The following is an 18,802-nucleotide window of genomic DNA, read 5'->3' on the forward strand; positions in this document are numbered from 1 at the left end:
GAAGAGTTTCTAAGACATCTTACATCTGACGTGCAGAAAAGATTCTTGTTACCTGCATTTAGGAAAGAAAATGCCATTGGATATCTGCTGGTTTCAGTGAGAAAGAAATCATCTTAAGTTCTAGAAACTCTGTAATACAGCTGTACTTATTGAGTACTGGATTATTATTTTTTTCATTTTTTAATGAATTCTGTCCAATAATAAAATATTAATCCTCCACTTCACAGAAAGCAAACCAAAGTTGTCCATTTCTGGCTTATAAAAATAAACAAGAAACAGCCAAACAACTTAAACACAGATTCTTTGATTTCCAGCATCTGTCTAACTCAGAAAATATGTATTTCATAATTAGCATCAACAATTTAATATCTTAGTCACTGTATACATACATATTTTTTTTAAATAATGTTTAAATCATTCTCCTAAATCTTAAGGATTTTTAGAGCACCAACTTATTTCCAAATTAGTTTTTAAAATATGCATAATCGTTAAAAATTAAACCAAAGTTTATGTGATTCTGTTTTTTAAATCTAGCCCACCTTCAACTGGGTCAAGCCTTTTTTTGCAGAAGATAGTGACAAATCAGATTGAAATGAGTTGCAGTGACGTTTTTGTTGCACTTTTCTCTTAATTTCAGATTCAGATTCAGATTCTGACTCTTCTGTGTTTTCCATTACATTGTCTAGGAGGAAAAAAATGCAAATGTGTTAACAAGAAACATCTGTTCAGATCTGTTTCCATTATGGTCTTATTTCTTCACAAACTCTGATGTTAACAACAATTTTCTTTTTGTAGAACATTCAAAAACTACAGTTATTTAACTCATGTAAATAAGGGTCTCGTGATAAGTTGAGCAGATAAGAAAAATTCCCCCCAAATAATATTGAGAATGTTGCTTTATTACTATTATTCCCATGCCTCTTGGTGACAATTTATAGCATCATGTCTCATGGAATGAGATTTTGTTTATAAGAGGGCCTTATTTCAGTGCAATGTGAAAAAGCTATTCTGATTCACTAGTTTAATTCCTGTTTCCATCCTGAAGTTTTTTAAAGGCCGTAATTTTAATATAATATATGAGTGCTTTCTCCATTCATATACTGAGTTGAGCTAGCTCACAAATTATCTGTGTCAGTACAGACAAAGCTGAAAAGAACATGGTGATAGTTATTTTTTTGTTTTTCCCATTCCACAATTTCCACCCTTCAAACCAAATTAAATTTTCCCTCTTGCATCAGATTATCTCCATAGATGGTCTCTACCAATGAGATAAGAGCATATATTAGGTGACCTACAGGGCAGTGCTGATGCTGGGCTGCTCTACTCTCTCAGTGCATAAATATACTTCTTAGCAAGTGTGATTCAGCATGCTACGTTTTGCTTATACTAAAAGTATTACAGAAATTCCTCATCAGTAACTCAAGAACAAGGTGGGGGCTTGGTGTTAAGACTATATAATCTCCAGACATCTGTTCCAAACCCAACAACTGTCTGGTTCTAAATACAACTTCATTTGCATTTCAATTAGAATGCAGTTATTTTGAAGTTTATTAAAACACTGAACAGGTTGTAGAAATCTGTCAAAAAGAACAACATTTTTCATACTTGCACAAAATGACGTAAATAGCATGATACAAGAAGATACACTAAAGATTACTCACAGTCTGGCAATACATCTGCATAAAAATACTGATTAAAAAAATAATTCTGCTTAAAATAAGTAAGAACTTTAGTTAACTGACCTAGTCCTTGAGGCCGCGGTAATCTAATGTGGTCTGCTTCTACTTTCTGAAGCTGAGGAGGATATTCTTTTCTGGAAAATAAATTAAACACTTTTGAGAGGCACCATTACAATTCTGCCACAATTACTCATGAAAAAAAGAAAAATCAGAACTTCATTTGAAAGTTATGAATAAATAACGCTTAGAAGAGAACTTATAAAATACATATCATCAGAGTGCTAGGAACAGGTAAAGGTCTTAAGTGTTTCTGATCTAAATTCTTTCTGATAATAAACAATAGTTAAAGTCCCACTTTCAGACCAAAGCCTTCAAGAACTGATGCAAAGATCTCCCCCACATTCAAGAACTATTAACACTGATATTTAAAGGCCAAAAAATGGAAAACAACTATTATTTTAGTATTAGATTCCGCAGCATAAAACAGAAAAAACTTAAACAGAGGAGAAATGAGCAATGTCAAAATTTGTGGCCAAAAATAGAAATAGCATAGAAAAAGTAATAATTTGTACATCCCTAAGAAAACAATACTTTGTAGACAAACTATTTGACAAAAGAACTTTAGACAGTATAATTTGCATACTACCACATTTTTATTCACAGTCATATAAGACTACTGTCAAATTAAGATTCCAAATACAGCATCTTGGTTACTACTTAAACAGCTCTTTCCCTGCTCATACACTGATCCACAGCTGTAGATTATTGTTAGTGTTACAACATAAGATATCATACACATGAAGTACAGTAGCCCTTGTTTACTGCCCACTAACTGCCTAATTCACTGCTGTGCAAATGGGTCACATGCATCACATAACACTTCTTCCTGTGATTGCAAGGACAAAAATCAACAGTGAAGGAGGCAAAGGTAGAAGAGCTGTAGGCAGTAACATCTTAAACAAACACAGATAAATCAAATCTTGAGCATTCTCCTGAAAAAAGAAATCTATGGTTTAAACAGAACTAGGAATAAATCTTAATTTGTTTCAGTACATAATTTCCTGAAGCACCAAATTAGCAGGACCACAACTATACTTGTATGGTGGGCATGAGAATTGAAGATAGCCCTGCTGCATCCTCCCCTTCTCAGCTTTCTGATGTCACTTGCGCAGTCCACACTCAAGCTATGTGTAATTGACTCATGAAAAATAGTTAAAAAACACAAAATAATGTTAAAATTGTACATCCTTGTGAGGCCGTATTACTAGCTGTCCAGGGCAGTATGCAGCCCACAGCTTGGACATAACTGCTGCAGTTGAAGAAAGAACACTTTGTCAACAAGTTTGCCTTATTTAGGGAGCACACAGTAAATGTGAAACATTAAGCTTCCTTTGTTGGCTTGGACCTTTGGTTTTATTCATAAGCTCTCAACCTGTTCCTCATTTTCTCTGCCTATCCATTTACTGGCACAGAGGGCAACTGCCCCAATCTTCTTTCCTTGCCTGTCTCCCAAACAGTGTATAGCTACTGACTGCCTGTGAAGCTTCAGTTGTGTGATTCATCTCACCAAGTTTCATTAACAGTGTTTAGACCATAGTATTCTAGGTGCACAGTGGCTTCCAACTCATCCTATTTGTTACTCAAGCTACCTGCATAGGACATAGAAAAACTTTAGCTTGGTATCATCTGCAAACTTACTGAGGATGCACTCAATCTCATTGCATAAAGTTGCCTATGAAGATCACAGAATCATAGAATTGCTCAGTCTGGAAAAATCGTCAAGACCAACTGCAAACTAACCATAAGACAATAACTCTAACAAGCCTCCACTAAATCACGTCCCTGAGCATCACATCCAAATGGTTTTTAAACACATCCAGGGGCGGTGACTCAACCACCTCCCTGGGCAGCCTATTCCAGTGCTTTACAACCCTTTCTGTAAAGAAATGTTTCCTGATATCCATTTCCCCTCATCCTGTCACCTGACACCAGTGTGAAGAGATCAACCCCATTCTCTTTGTAAGAACTTTTCAGAGCAATAAGGTCTCCCATCAGCCTCTTCTTCTCCAGACTAAACAGCACCAGTTCCCTCAGTCTCTACTCACAGGGCAAACACCTCACAAGCCTTCATGCCCTTCTTTGGACCTGCTCCAGCATCTCAATGTCCTTTCCGTACTGAGGTGCCCAAAACTGAACACGGTGCTTGAGGTGAGGCCTCACCAATACCAAGTACAAGGGCAGGATGACTTCCCTAGTCCTGCTCACCACACCATTCCTGATACAAGCCAGGATGCCATTGGCCTTCTTGGCCACACTTGCTGGTTCATATTCAGCTGACTGCTCATCAGTACACCAAGGTCCCTTTCCACGAGGCAGCTTTCCAGCCACTCCTCTCCAGCCTGTAGGGTTGCATGAGGCTATTGTGACCAAAATGCAGATGTTAAACAAAATCAGTCCCAACGTGATCCCTGAGGAATGTCACTCATCACTGCTTTCCACTTGGACATTAAGCCATTGACCACAAGTCTGAGTGGGGCCATCCACCCAATTCCTTATGCAGCAAGTGGTCCATCCATCAAATCCATTTCTCCCCAATCTGGTGACCAGCATGTCATGCATGATAGTCTCAAATGCTTTGCACAAGTCCGTGTAGACTTAGCTCTCCTTACAAGTTTAGCCAACTTGTTAGCAAATACACTCTTGCCCCACTTATGTGAATTTTATCAGCTCCCTACAGATCCATCTCTTTAAAGACAGACCATAACCACAGAAGCTAAAGCCCAGTTAACAACATCAGCTAAATTTATTACTGCTGATGTAACCAACACTTCACTCCACACATAAGGCACGGTGTAATTTACCACTTCAACACAACAAGTCCGTAGTTCATGTTTCTCAATCTCAAAAGCAATTGATGATGGTATCCCTGTTTTTTCAACACTTTCTGATTATCTATTAAATTTAAAAGTGAGAAAGAGGAGGGGAACAAAAAGTCTTGCAATTATTAGTTTAGGGTAAATGTTTGATAAGCTCATTGTGTAATGCTCAGTTCTGGCCAGATCCACTATGTCACTTCAACGCATCCTTACATAGTAACAGCGCATAACCGTCTCAGCTCAAGTAACAGCACAAATTAAAAAAAAAATAAAATAAAATCATAGAACCATCTAGGTTGAAGAAGAACGTTACGACTATCAACACCAACCATTAACTTGGACCTACTGAGTCCATCACTAAACCACATCTCTGAGTGCCACATCCATATATACCTTTTATAAAACCATCAGCTGAACTTAACAGCTGAGGCTACCCAAAACAGATTAAGTCATTCAGCAATTCAAGGTCAGGCTTGAAGTTGCCTTGAGTTGGCAACAAAAGTTATAACAATTTTAAACACAATTTAACTGTAAATATAATCTGAGGAAGATGTTTTCTTGGAGACGGTTTACAGTCCTCCAACAGAAACACTGCAGCTTGAAGCTCCTCCTGCTAGCCTCCTTGCACTGAAGGAAGAAACCTTAAAAATTTATTTATTTTTTAAATTATTTTTTAATTAGCATTGACACAACATTTATTCAGTTGATTTTCTTAGTGCTCATTGCCATGCTGATTTCATCAACAGTAAGCTTACCTTTCCTTTCGGTCCAGATTGCTTAAAATATGAAAAAAGAAAAAAACACATAAGATGCAAAGCCCCACATGTGTTGCACATCACTAAATTAAAAAGTTATTAGACATAAGCTGTAGTTGTTTCACTGCCTACTGTACTCACTGCCCCAGCTTTCAAACGAGCATTATTATTATTATTCACAGCATTTTTGCAACAGTAGCTATAAATGCACAAACAAGAATTACTTCACAGAAAGCAAAGGTCAGTAGGGTAAACGTTACTTGCCCCCTTTTCAGTATGCAAAACTTAATTCTGAACAGAAAAAGCCTCATTCAACCTGTGCAATGCCTGGTATTCTGGGAAGAGAGTAAAAGGGATTAAAAAACAATTTGAGCACTTCACCTATGAGAGGATGGGATGATCTGTAAATGCTGCAGGAAAGTAGTTTAAAAAAATCATAATTGGAGGTTGACTTTGCAAACTTTTGGGTAGATCACGTCTCAGTTTATGAATCCAGTTAGATCCAACCCACCTCCAAATGTAGCCGTTTTCCAATATCTTTACATTCTTGGCACAGTTAACCTGTAGCTCTGACTGTTTGCAAGTACAGTACAGGCACACTGTTATGAATGGTGATAAAGAAACTGAAAGATTACACAATATATATATATACTGCACACTGTCATTACACTAACTGCCTCACCCGCTTGTTTTAAAATCCCCTATTAATATAACACACTGGGAAAAAAAAAGTGAAAATCTCAATTTTGCATCTTAGAAGGATTAATAGGTGGGAATCCCCAGTAGAGCCCAGAGTTATAACAAGCAGTGTCCCCACAAATTGCTTCATGCAAGTCGTGCATTAAGATTGGTTAGACATGCTGTATATAGCATGCTCTTCCAATGCCAAGTCTTAGAGAACCTTCAGTCAACAGCACAAGACAGAGCTAGAGTCCATTAAATGAAGCAACATCTGTTTGAACCAACCACAACACCAGGCTATATCTGAAAATCTCTTGCATCAGAAGTGAATAAAGTTCAATTTCATCCCAAGATTCCACTGGAAAAAATATGAATAATATTTATCAAAATATTATTTTGAAATTCTTTTTTTAAATTGTTTTTTGGTATTGAAATCACATATTTGAAATACCAGCGCAACAGATATTCAGCTAGAATTTAAATTAACATGCATGTGCAATGAAATCAGAGAAAAAGATGAGAAACACAGCACATATCACAAAAGCTCCAAATTCAGCTCAGCTGGGTTTCACAATTAGAATGTTCTATGTGATACCACTCAAGGAACTGTAAGATTCAGCAATGTCAGTGCCAGAGATACAACCTACTCAGAAGTAATTAAGTAATTTAGTTTTACTTTTGTTTTATCCTTTCCTTAACTCAATACCAATTTAAGAACAATATGTTATGTTTGTTAAAATTATTTTCTCTGTAATGCAATTGACTAACACAAAAGAAAAAAAAAATATCTAGAGACAAAAACAATGTCACAGAACATAACTTTGTTAATGCCTGTAAATTTACACAAGAAAGAAAATAACAGCTTACAGCTGTCCCCATGTTATCAGCTTTGTCATGATCTACCTGGAATTTTATTATCAGCTATATATTCTGCACTAATAACTACTGTTTTCTAACTCATAAATATGGATTTTCGAGATTAAACAGTATTGAGAACTCCTTGCTTTAGGAGGAAAAAAGTATGGCGTGAGCCCATCTTCTATCTGCTAACTTGTTAATGGATTTAGAAGCATTCAAAGAGCTGTGTCAACTGGCAAAAGCTACTGAGATTAAAAATCCTCTGAAAAGCTCACCCTTAAATTCCAAATACTAGTCAGTCAAATAACACTGACTTGCAATCTCCCAGTAGCAAAACAATACGTAGAATTTTTATGACCGTTTTCCACCCAAAGAGTACAAATACATTCTGACAACAAGTGTTAACTATGTGGAATTAATGTAAATGAAGTAAAATAACAATCCCAGAAGTCAATTTATTTAGAAACATTCAAAATTACTATTACCCAATTACTTCATGCAATATTCAACTTGCTTATATTACGTATTAATTTTCTTCCTATATGTCACACATACAAGGTCACTACCTTCTTTTCCTCCCACATTATGTTAAAGGCTTATTAAAAAAAACTGCACATCTCTCATTGGTGCTTAAAGTAAGCAAGACAAGTGTCCCCTCACAATTAAGATCTAGGCACTATGGACAGATTCAGCCCTTCTAAATTTAAGCAATGAATTCAGCTGCCCAAACAAATAAGCCATCAAACATCTTTCAGCTACAAAAAGAGGAAAGAAAAAAAAAAGAGGCCCTACTCAAATCTACACTCTGAAGCTGACAGGCTGATCTCATAACAGAAATTTAATCAGTACACTAATATTGTTAGGGGCAAGAGCTCTCTCATGTGGTTTTCTGTCCACTTTAAGTAATTCTGGTTAATTTTTAACCCTTAGAATTATTTTTTTTAAAGGAAGAAAAGGAAAAATGAAAGGTAACAGCACAAATGTTTGAAGATGCCTCACGCTTTTTCTCAGAAAGATGTTGAATAAAACTGTTCTAAAAAAGAATGTATATAAGGAGAACATAGCTGGTGCAGTCTAAATCATACTGTCAACATAAACACTGTCTTCTAGTTTTAATTCTTGGGAAAAACTCTACCAATCCTCTTCAGAAACCCTTGCCTCAAAGTTGAAATGACGAAATTACTGCTGCATTCACTATTACTGAAAAGTAAAGGGAAGTGTTAGTGCTGTTTGCCCTTTACAGACCACAGTGCACATAGAAATGGAAGGATGCAACAGCAGTATATGTTCTCAGAGACCGAAATGTAAAATTCACTGAGTCATATCACTCATTCACATTTGTACGTGGTCTTTGTTATTCTGAAGACAGACGTGAAAATGAGGGAAATGGTAAAGAAAAAACAGGAGGATGCATATACATGATTCATGAGCCCAAATATTTACACACACACACACTCACAAAGAAAAAACTAAGGGCAGAAAAATGAAGCTACAGAATGCTGACAGGTCAGTGGAGATTCATAAAATCCATAAAAGGGGCTCTGAATGGAGAAATTCTAATAGAAAATTTCTAACTGAAATGGTTAGTTCATATGTTTGTGAAAACGTTTCTATACAAGAAGTCTGAAACACTTCTATTGTTAGAAAACCAATACGCTTTGAGTTTCCAAAATAACAGTGTTTAAATCAGTATGGTTGAGTAAAATTCCCTAGTTTCCTATAACCTATTCCAACAGATTAACATCAGCATAAATTCTCACTTCTGTGAGATGTACGAGTTTATACATTTTACTCTACATTTAAAGACATGATCATCACATCTATTGCTTAGTCTTTAAACGGGCCTTAACAGGAGTTCCTTTGAAATGGTATTTGATGATCACATAGCCAGATATGTTACGTTCTACTGCATGCTATGCCAATTTCTCAACATATTTCCATCAGGTATTCTCCTACAGAATGTATGTCAGCATGCTTTAACATTAGTAATCTCTAAGAAGTTATACAATGAGTTCTAAATGATAAGCTTCAGTAATTGAGATCAAGGATCATGATCAAGTATGCACCACGTAATTATGTTTCCTTAAAAGACTTCACAGTATAAGGAAAACAATTATGTACAAAACCAGAAACAACTTCCTGCAACAGGAACACCTGGATAAACAAATCCACTTAGTCCTACCTTTGGGCTGCTGTTTTTACTACTGTTGTCTGTGCATGCGCATGGTGAAAGCGTCTACCATGTACCACAGTTACAGGACAAGACACATTCTGAGCATTTTCACTGCAAAAGTATAGAAAAAATGGTTTAAGAAAAGACTGTTGGGTTTGTTTGTTTGTTTTTGTTTTTACAGTGTCTTAGCTAAAAATTGTGATGCCTTACTTTTACAGTAATAGTCACATAAAAACAATCAACGAATTACTTCTAAATCAATAATGTCACTTGTTACATTATACTTAATAGGCATAAAAGCATTAGATTGCAGAATAAAACAGATAAGAATGTTCTCCTTTCCCTCCAAAAAAGAAAAGGTTAATATTTTTTATCAAATTTTATCACTATTGAAAACTCCTGTGAACCAGTTTTCCTTTGTTCAATCTCCTCACTCCAACACGACACTGTTTTTTTGAAATGAAATATAATCATTTATAATTCACTTCATTTTTCCACCTACACATTTTCCTAAGACAAAGTATTTAATGTAATCAAGAAGATTGATACTGCATAACATACAAACAGACTGAACCGTATTTTTGGGAAGTTCTTGGATACTGTTACTCCTAAGGGAAAGCAAATGCAGCAAATGCGTGGCTGTATGTAAGATGACTGGTAGCTGAAACAATGCACCACAGCCCAAAAAGGTTAGACATTGCTACACTACCTTAACAGGGCTCTGCACAGAAGTAGTATATTTACCAATATTCTTTAGTATTTCCTCGTTTTCCTCATTTATTAAAAGCTTTTCAAGGCTTCAATCTCATTATTACATAAACAATGTAATTCTGAAGGGACACCTCCCTCATCATTTCTTAAAAGCTGATACAAAGAAACAATTTTGTCTCATACATCAGTAATGCAATAATCAAGACAATTATTAACCTCTTCTACACTTATATTACAGAACACACAATATTGCATTAAAATGTTCAAGAAGTCATGAAATTTTTAATAGGTAGCATGCTGATAACACTAATTGCTTCAAATTATGGAAACAAAACACTTAGATTTATGTTGTAAATCTACTTGGAAATTTTTAATTGCATTAAATAAAGGAACATGAAAAAGCAACCCAATTGATTCAAAATATTTATCAGTATAAGTATTATTCAGCTAAATATTCATTTCCTCTATTCATCATTTGATGAAAAATCAGAAAATCATAAGGCCCAAAATTTTGAACAAAATTGCATATCAGTTCTTTATCTTTCCTTTATATCTCCCAAAAGATGAAGATGAGAATCTTTCTGTGTTGATTTTTTTATATTTATTTATAGCTTTTTAAAAATGTATATGAAATAGCATAAGAAAAATTAGATGCTTTTAGAGCATTTCTGAATGACTGTAGCATAACGTGACTCTTAGAATCTCACTGATCATAACATAACTATGCATATAACAGAACAAGACCTACCTAAACCAGCCAATTGGCAGAACATCACATTCAATCATCAACATCATGGAAGTAAGCATGAACACTTATCCCACAAACCTCTAAGCCAAGACTGCACATTGTCTAGACCAATTTACAGCCAACCTTCTTCTAAGTTCACCTGAGAAATAAAATCCTGACAGCAACCTGTTCTAAATACTCAACCATCTATTAGTTCCTCTCTGACTTCCAGTTTCTCTCCAGAATTTCTCTATGAAGAAATACTAGATGAGAAAACACAGGGAAAGTGCAGGAATCTCTTCTCAGATACTTAAGAGTTGCACAGTTTAAAACAAGCAAGTAAATCTTGAAATATATTCATCATGTTTCATGATTTTATTTGTTGTGTCTGAGCTTTGCCAAACTATCATGATTTGGAAACTTCAAGTCTTATGCCTCCACAGCAGATAAAACTGTTTAGCAGTGCTTCTGCTTTCTGCCGCCTCACACTGAAGTAGTGAGACGCTCCTGTAGGTGCTGGAAGAGAACATCACAGTCTGCTGGGTGATCAGATTTGAGTCAAAGCAGACTGTTCTAGATGGTATACATTTCGTATGGAGTCAGATATCCTTCCAAGTAGGACAGCTGTAAAATACAATCTGCCTTATGATCTTAGTCTTAGAATAGAATGTAATCAGTACAGACAGAATCACCAGAGAATTTCATCAGAAACTGCAGCAAGTTGCAATATAACTACATGCAAACAGAAATTGGCTTTGCAAGCTTCAGCACAGCTCTCACTGGTGACAGGAAGAGGGGAAATGGCCTAAAATTACTCCATGGTAAGTTTAGGTTGGATATCAGGAAAAGCTTCTTTTCTGAAAGGGTTGTTAAGCACTGGAATAGGCTCCCCAGGGAGGTGGTTGAGTCACCATCCCTGGATGTGTTTAAAAACCGTTTGGTTGTGGTGCTCAGGGACATGATTAAGCTGAGGGCTGTTAGTTAGGGTAGTATGGTTGGGTCATAGTTGAACTCCATGATCTTTAACGTCTTTTTCAACCTGAGTGATTCTATTATTCAAGAGAATGATAGAACATTAAGTCTCATCAGAAAGTATGTCCAAGAAGTTAGAATGTAACGACAACACTGCATCACTTAAGAGTCAAGGCTCTGAAGAAAACAAGGTTACACTGTCTCACTGCATCAGTCCATCCTGCTAACTTGGGCACACCCCAGATTAAAAAGGTAAGGCACAGAGAAATCTTGCACTGACAAAAAGGGACAGATGTGGAAGTAATCGAGCACAGCATTTCAGAAACACAGAACGCAATTACAGACTACATTAATTCTGCCGGTCACTGAATAACTACTTTAACTAAACATTACCAAAAAGAAAATCTAAGGGTCTTATATCATGAGAACCTTTGATAGAAGTCATCCAAAACCAGCAAAGAAACAAGCGATTCAAAATAAGATATTAAATTAAAACAAAACAATCAAATAACCCAACAAAATCAGTTAAATTAGAGTTTGATATTAAATTTACTTTAAGCACACGCCTCATTGTACAACACCAAACAACAGATAGAAACTATGGGTTGGTTTAAAATATTCTGCCTGCAAGAAGAGCTGCATAAGTAAAAATTCTTCTCATTGCCCCTGAATCCTTCTATCTTTACCACTTCCCTGTCCCTCGTTTCCTGAACTTTAGGAAATACTGAAGGACAACAATATTACTGAGTCACGCTCTCAGAAATTTTAATGAAAACCACCAATATGAAGTTTTCGATTCTTATTCTGCAGACAAGGTTGAAAAAAACTTCAGCTTTGTAATAAAAAAAAATCACTATGCGCAGATGAGCAAGGATCTCACATATTTGATCTTCCTGACCTTCATCTAGCAGCTTAACTACATTACCAACCCTTGGAATTTTCTTTAGTCCCATAATTCAAACACAGACTTGATCACTAGTAAGTACCTGTCATGTTACACCTCAAAGTTAAAACACCACGATCATCACTACAGTGGCTGGATCACAAGCCTTTGGTTATTTAAGAACTTTGTTAAGAACATGGATTACAAAAGATGTAACACTACCAACGCTGAAGTATTAAATCAAGGCAATGGCTTGCAGACTGATCATGTTTCCATGCAAATTGATTTTGCAAAATCCAAATAGGAGGCAGTAGATAATGGTCAGTAGTACCCGTTCTAATCAAAAGCCGATTATTTATATCAGTCACAATGGTCTACTCCTCTCCATTCTTTCCTAATGAATTTGTCTATTAATGACAGTTTATTAAGGTGTATATTTATACTTTCCACGTAACTTCAGCCTGCAGCTCAGCAGTAGACAAAAGGTGGTTGCCTGCTTTCAAAGTGGAAGATGGGATCTTTCACTAAGGTGACAGAAATCCAACAGATTTAACTTCTTTTTAGTTGAGTTTTCTGAATTTTCTGGTTTTAGTATTTGTCAATGGAAGGCAGATCCAACACAAGCAACAGAACATCGGAATTAAATGCTTAGCACCTCTGCAACTATTTACCCACATGCATTTTTTATTTTTTATTTCAGTTATAGAAGAAACTTCAGGATCTCCAGGAATTGTTTTTTTCTTAATTAGTATTTTCTTTGATAAAAAAATAATAAATGAATTTAAAACCATACACATGCCACAGAAGAACTAAATTAGGGAGTTGCACAACAACCGGTTAAGATACTGTGTAAACTGTCACCATCTAGTTGAACTTCAACAAGATAGATCAACATACATGAATAGGTTACAATTACAATGTTAAAACAAAAAGCCTTTATTTTTCCAAAAGTTATCTACAATTCATGTATTCATGTATAATTCAATAAGAATCTGAAGGATCAGTTCGGAGTGGAAATTCAGGATTTGTTCCCCATACATCAGGTTCAAAGACTGAAGAACAGGAGAGGACACACATCACACTACAAATCTAGGATTTACTTTCTGAAGTGATTCTGTCATAAGCCCCACCAACCAATGATGCTACTCCTTACATGATATGCAATAACTATCTGATGACTGCCAAGTTATAGCTAGATAAAGATCTAATCATTCCTGCAGAAGTAACTAAACCAGGAGTAATCCAGCAATATGAAATTTTCCTAGATAAATTATATGAATGTATAACTTTCTGTTACACACTAAATTAAGAGATCAGTCTTATGAGACATTAGAAATACTCTTCTGTCAGCACTGTATAGAAGAAAACAGTAGCTCTCACAGACAACACCAGCAAAGCACCAACAAATGCAAAAGCTCTCACTTTATTTTACTATTTTTTCACTATTTTACTAGTATGCTTTACTAAGATTTTGGAATAACATAGACCCTAACAATCTACTCTTCTGTCTTTGCTCAGAAGTGCAGAACAGTGCAGTTTCCTTATATGCACAGCAGATAATCGTAATATTGTCTTCATTTATCACTGATTTTTTAATAATTATTAAGTAGTTAAGTACACAGAAAACTCAAAGCAGTACCTCAGTTTCTTGCTATTTCCCATCATGTTGAGGCCAATTGCATTCCCTTTAAAAGGTCTCAAGCTTGCAGCTTTGCCACGCCTTGCGTATGTTTTTATGGAATCACCACCGATGCCGACAGCTCCAGGCCGACAACGAAAGGACTGTAACAATAGAATTCATGTGCATTACAATACTTCTATAACAAGTAAAAACAAAAATATATTTATAGAAGTACTACTTTGGCTTCATTTTCAGATTGCTTTGACACAAAATTTTATGTATAATCTACCCAGAAGCCTAGAAATCCTTCTAAAGTTCACTGTACAAACAAGACTGATAGCAGAGTTCTCCTCCATGTACTAGGGAACAGAATTCTACCAAAAACCCTCTTATTTTTCCTTTCCAGACAGTCTATTAAATATTTTATATGTGAAACAGCTTTATGCCTCTCAGATAAATATTAAAAACATATACATAACAAAACTAACCTGCTCTATAACTAGAATGCTGGTACCAAAGTTGTACCCACATTTTAGATACCTTTTAGATGCACAATAATGGGAAAGGCATGTTTTGAGAAAACTGAAATTCAATGGAATAAACAGAACAAAATTACTTCTCCAGACAGTTTGCCATTCCAAGGACAAGGGAAGTCATTGGGTTCAATCACCTTCAAATTTCACAGAAACACAGAATGGCCTGTGTTGAAATGGACCACAATGATCACCTAGTTTCAAACCCCCTGCTATGTGCAGGGTCTCCAGACACCAGACCAGGCTGCCCAGAGCCACATCCAGCCTGGCCTTGAATGCCTTCAGGGATGGGGCATCCACAACCTCCTTGGGCAACCTGTTCCAGTGTGTCACCACCCTCTGTGTGAAAAACTTCCTCCTAGTACCTGACCTAAACCTCTCCTGTCTGACCATTTCCCCTTGTCTTATCACTGTCTACCCTCAAAAACAGCCATTTGCCCTCCTGTTTATACGACCTCTTCAAGTACTGGAAGGCCCCAGTGAGGTCTTCCCAGATCCTTCTCTTCTCCAAGCTAAATGAAAGCCCAGTTCCCTCAACCGTTCTTCATAGGAGAGATGCTCCAGCCCTCTGATCATCTCAGTGGCCCTCTACTAGACTCATTCCAAGAGTTCTGCATCATTCTTGTACTGGGGGTTCCAAAGCCTGGACACAGTACACCAGATGGGGCCTCACAAAAGATAAGTAGAGGGGGAACAATCACCTCCCTCTCCCTGCTGCTCTTTTAATGAAGCCCAGAACACAGTTGACCTTTTGGGCTGCAAGTGTGCACTTTAAATTTGCATCTGTCACACAGAACCAATAAATGTAAAATAAACTCTAATTCCTGAAATAGTTTATTTTCTGTAAATGTAGTAAAACACTCTTAATTAGTGGGATTCCTTGCTAAATAAAGCAGCCATACTTTCAAAGCATCTTGAAGCATCTCTGCAGTAATAAGCTATATCAAAAAAAAAAAACAACAGAGTTCTGCCTATATACACATGTACACATATAAAACTGGGAATTTGACATTAAGTGATTATGGGATATAATGATGAATATTTCCAAATTAAAATGGGCTCATTAATGCAAACCATTTAAACATAAGATTAGTTATGCTAACGTTTTGAGAACACTCTCCAACTAAGGATCTCTAGGCTGAAGAGGAAACATTAAGAGCATGCGGATAAACAAGTTCAGCACACAGGCTGCCAAATCGACTCAAACTTTCATTTTGTAACACAGGACAAATGACTACGCAACACTGTTTCAAAAACTAGCAAGCTTTGAAGATACCTTTTCACTGTAAGATAAACAGAGCACTTACCTTCCTTTCTTCATTTGGGCTGAAGGGCCCATCACTGTCATCTATGCTGAGCAGATTTGCCTCACTAGTGATGATAGGCGTAGGAGAAAAAAACAAAAAAACACCAAACATTGTAAAGCAGCAGAGTATAAGCAAAACATTTTAACCATATAAAGATTATTTTTCCCCCTTATCCTTAAATACAAATGCAAATGCATGCCCAAAACAACAGGAAAGTTAAAGTCAGCAATATAATGATCAGAATATGTTATGGCTACTCAGACTTGAAGTGTACATTGAACTAATCCTGGAAAAACAAACTTAAAGGACATTATTAATTCAAAACAGAGAAACTTTACTACTGTCATCGTAATTTTACTGACATCATGAATCATTCTATATAAATCCTGAGTCAAGTATTAAACTAGAAAACATACCATTGTTTTGTTCCTTAACAGAATGGTTTAAAATGGCAAACTTCACAGTGCTTCAGGAGAACAACTTGTATAACAAAATATTATCACACAGCAACTACTATCAAATTATGTCCTCCTAAAAATAGTACATTCGGCTTGACTCATCCATTCATTAAAATGTTTCTTTAGTAATTCAGCATCCATAGCCTTCAAAAGCTGTAATGGAGAGCAGCTAGATTAGGCTACATTTCTTGCCTCCAGAAGAAGCAACCTGTTCAACAGCATCCCTGGTAAATTTATTCCTCTCTCAGCTGCAAGAAAAAACAACTTTTATCCAAGTTATAATTTCATAGTTTGGGTGGTTCTTAATTAAGAACATTCAGGCAGAAATCACATAAGAATAGATGCAGATATTTCGAAAGGCTCAAAGAACATCTACAGCTTGTCATGGGGATGAAAAACAGCGATGGAGAAGGGGGAAATATTCTTGGCTGCAGTTATGACGTACTGACTATCATGTACATAGTGACTATGTCTACCCTTCATGTTAAAAGAAGGTAACAAACTGCAAAAAGAACGTAACATTGAAAAAAAAAAATCCTTAAATCAGACTGAGCAAGTCTAACTCTTCTGATGCAACTAAGATGACATGACTACAAAAATATTTGGAATTGGATGTTTTCAAAGAACCAATATTTTTAGATTTTAAGGAATGCAAAGTATAAGCAACAGTAACAGAAAGAAAGGCTGTTTCTTCAGAGAGCAGAACACACAGCAACTGACTAATGTCTATTTGCGCATGTATCACATGCTTGCACTTGCTTGCTTAAAAAGTGTAATTTATATAGACAGAGGAAAAGAAATACACAGCACTCTCACATATCAGACAACATTTAAATGCTACTAAAATGAAATCTCAGTGGTCCTACTGTGAGGTTATGCCTTCACACTTTGCCTCTTTTTAAAAAGGGAAACAGATGAATATTTTCACATTAGAACAATCGCTTCTAACTACATTATACTTTATAATAAATAAAAATTAAGAAAAAACAGAACTATGTAATTTAGGTAAGCAGAGCAAACTCCAAGAAGTCATTCAAAATTATGCACTAATATTCAGGCACTGAACAAGAAAAAAAGACGTTCTACTCCTCTTTAATCACTTCCCATTTGTTTACTGTTTAAAACCATTAAGAATCATGCAATAGCCAATTAGGCAGCTCAGTTTAATAGAACATATTTATACTTCCAAGCCTCACAAGTTGATTTCTGATGTTGTGCCAATAAGCTACAAGAATATTTTCATCAACTGTAAAATCCTAAAATGGCTAAGGATGGCAGAGATCTCTGGATCCACCTGGCCCAATCCCTGCCCACGCAGGGACAACCAGAACAGGGTGCCCAGGAACAAATCCAGAAGGCGTCTGAAGATTACCAAGGAGGAGACTAGACAGACTCTGGAAAAAGTGGGCCAGCATTTTATCATTCGCACAGCACAAAAGTGCTTCCTAAGTGCTTTATTCAGAACCTCCTGTGTTCCAGTTTCTGTCTGCTGTCTTTAGGCCTGTCCCTGAGCATCACTGAAAAGATCCTGGCTCCATCCTCTTTGCACTTCAGGTATTTCTAGACACTGATGAGATGCCAGCAGTGCTGAGTAAAAGGAAAGAATCACCACCCTACACCTGCTGACAACAATTTGCCTAACACAGCCCAGGATGCATTAGCTTTCAATGGTGGCCAGTGCACAACTGGGGGTCTATCAGGATTCCCAGGTCTGTTTCTGCAAGGATGCTCTCCAGCTGTGCAGCCCCCAGCACATACAGGTACCTTGGGCTATTCCTCTTTGCTTTCACCTTATAGGTCTACATTAGGTTTCTACCAAGCCATTTATCCAGCCTAGATGGCCACACAAGCATCTGGCCTAACAGCCACTCTTTGGTTTTGTTTGACAAAACCATCAACTGACCTGTTTCAAATGTAACCAGAATTTCTTTTTGAAAACTCTCCCATACAAGAACAAAAGATTGGCATATTCTCCCTCACAGCACACTGCATACAGACACTCTTTAGAATTATGTCATGGTAGCAGACTCACTAAAAAAGCCATGATAATCAAAGGCATAAGAGAAGCAACAGTATATTCACAATGACATCCTACTAAGAACAGCATTAAAAATAAAACCTCTGAACTTAAGAATGGTAGCTCTGAACTAAAAATTCTTTATCAACTTATTATTAAGGATTAAATACTTTATAACAGTCACAACAATAGCAAAGAATATCAATATAGTACTTCAGAATGGATACCATAGAGCAAACAAAATGTCTTCTGCTACATAAAATAAATACAATTCTCACCATTTATTCTTGGAAGGTCTACACAGGTTTCACTGTGTTAAACTGACCAACAGGTCTTTTTCCCCTGATTATTCCACATCAGGGTTCCTCTGCTTCTGTGTGATCTCCAAATATAAATCAAGAGAAGTTTCAAGTCATCTGCTATCGTCCTAACACTCTAACTAGATCAAATCTAGTACATTATCACAGATTTATTGTTTCAGTTGGGTGAAGGTGTTCTGCAGGCATTTACTTGGGGAGAAGAAACTTGTCAAACTCCATTTGCATGCTCTC

General features: G+C 36.4%; 1 protein-coding gene across 5 annotated transcripts in view; it reads right to left on the reverse strand.

The window, feature by feature from the left end:
* The window catches only part of SENP6 (SUMO specific peptidase 6), a 74,885-nt gene that overhangs the window by 22,960 nt on the left and 33,123 nt on the right, over positions 1-18,802 (reverse strand). For 3 of the 5 annotated variants that reach the window (XM_015859044.3, XM_015859045.3, XM_015859042.3), the window contains exons 3-8: positions 15,777-15,840; positions 13,955-14,097; positions 9,032-9,133; positions 5,311-5,331; positions 1,743-1,813; positions 540-682 (exon numbers count right to left, since the gene is read on the reverse strand). In XM_015859044.3, the coding sequence (XP_015714530.2) occupies positions 540-682; positions 1,743-1,813; positions 5,311-5,331; positions 9,032-9,133; positions 13,955-14,097; positions 15,777-15,840 (544 nt within the window). The remainder of the gene's footprint in view (positions 1-539; positions 683-1,742; positions 1,814-5,310; positions 5,332-9,031; positions 9,134-13,954; positions 14,098-15,776; positions 15,841-18,802) is intronic. The other 2 variants (XM_085543738.1, XM_085543739.1) reach the window with 2 other exon arrangements.

This window comes from Coturnix japonica, chromosome 3, assembly GCF_054131305.1.
Source record: "Coturnix japonica strain WE chromosome 3, WE-NBRP24, whole genome shotgun sequence".
Classification (NCBI taxonomy): Eukaryota; Metazoa; Chordata; class Aves; order Galliformes; family Phasianidae; genus Coturnix; species Coturnix japonica.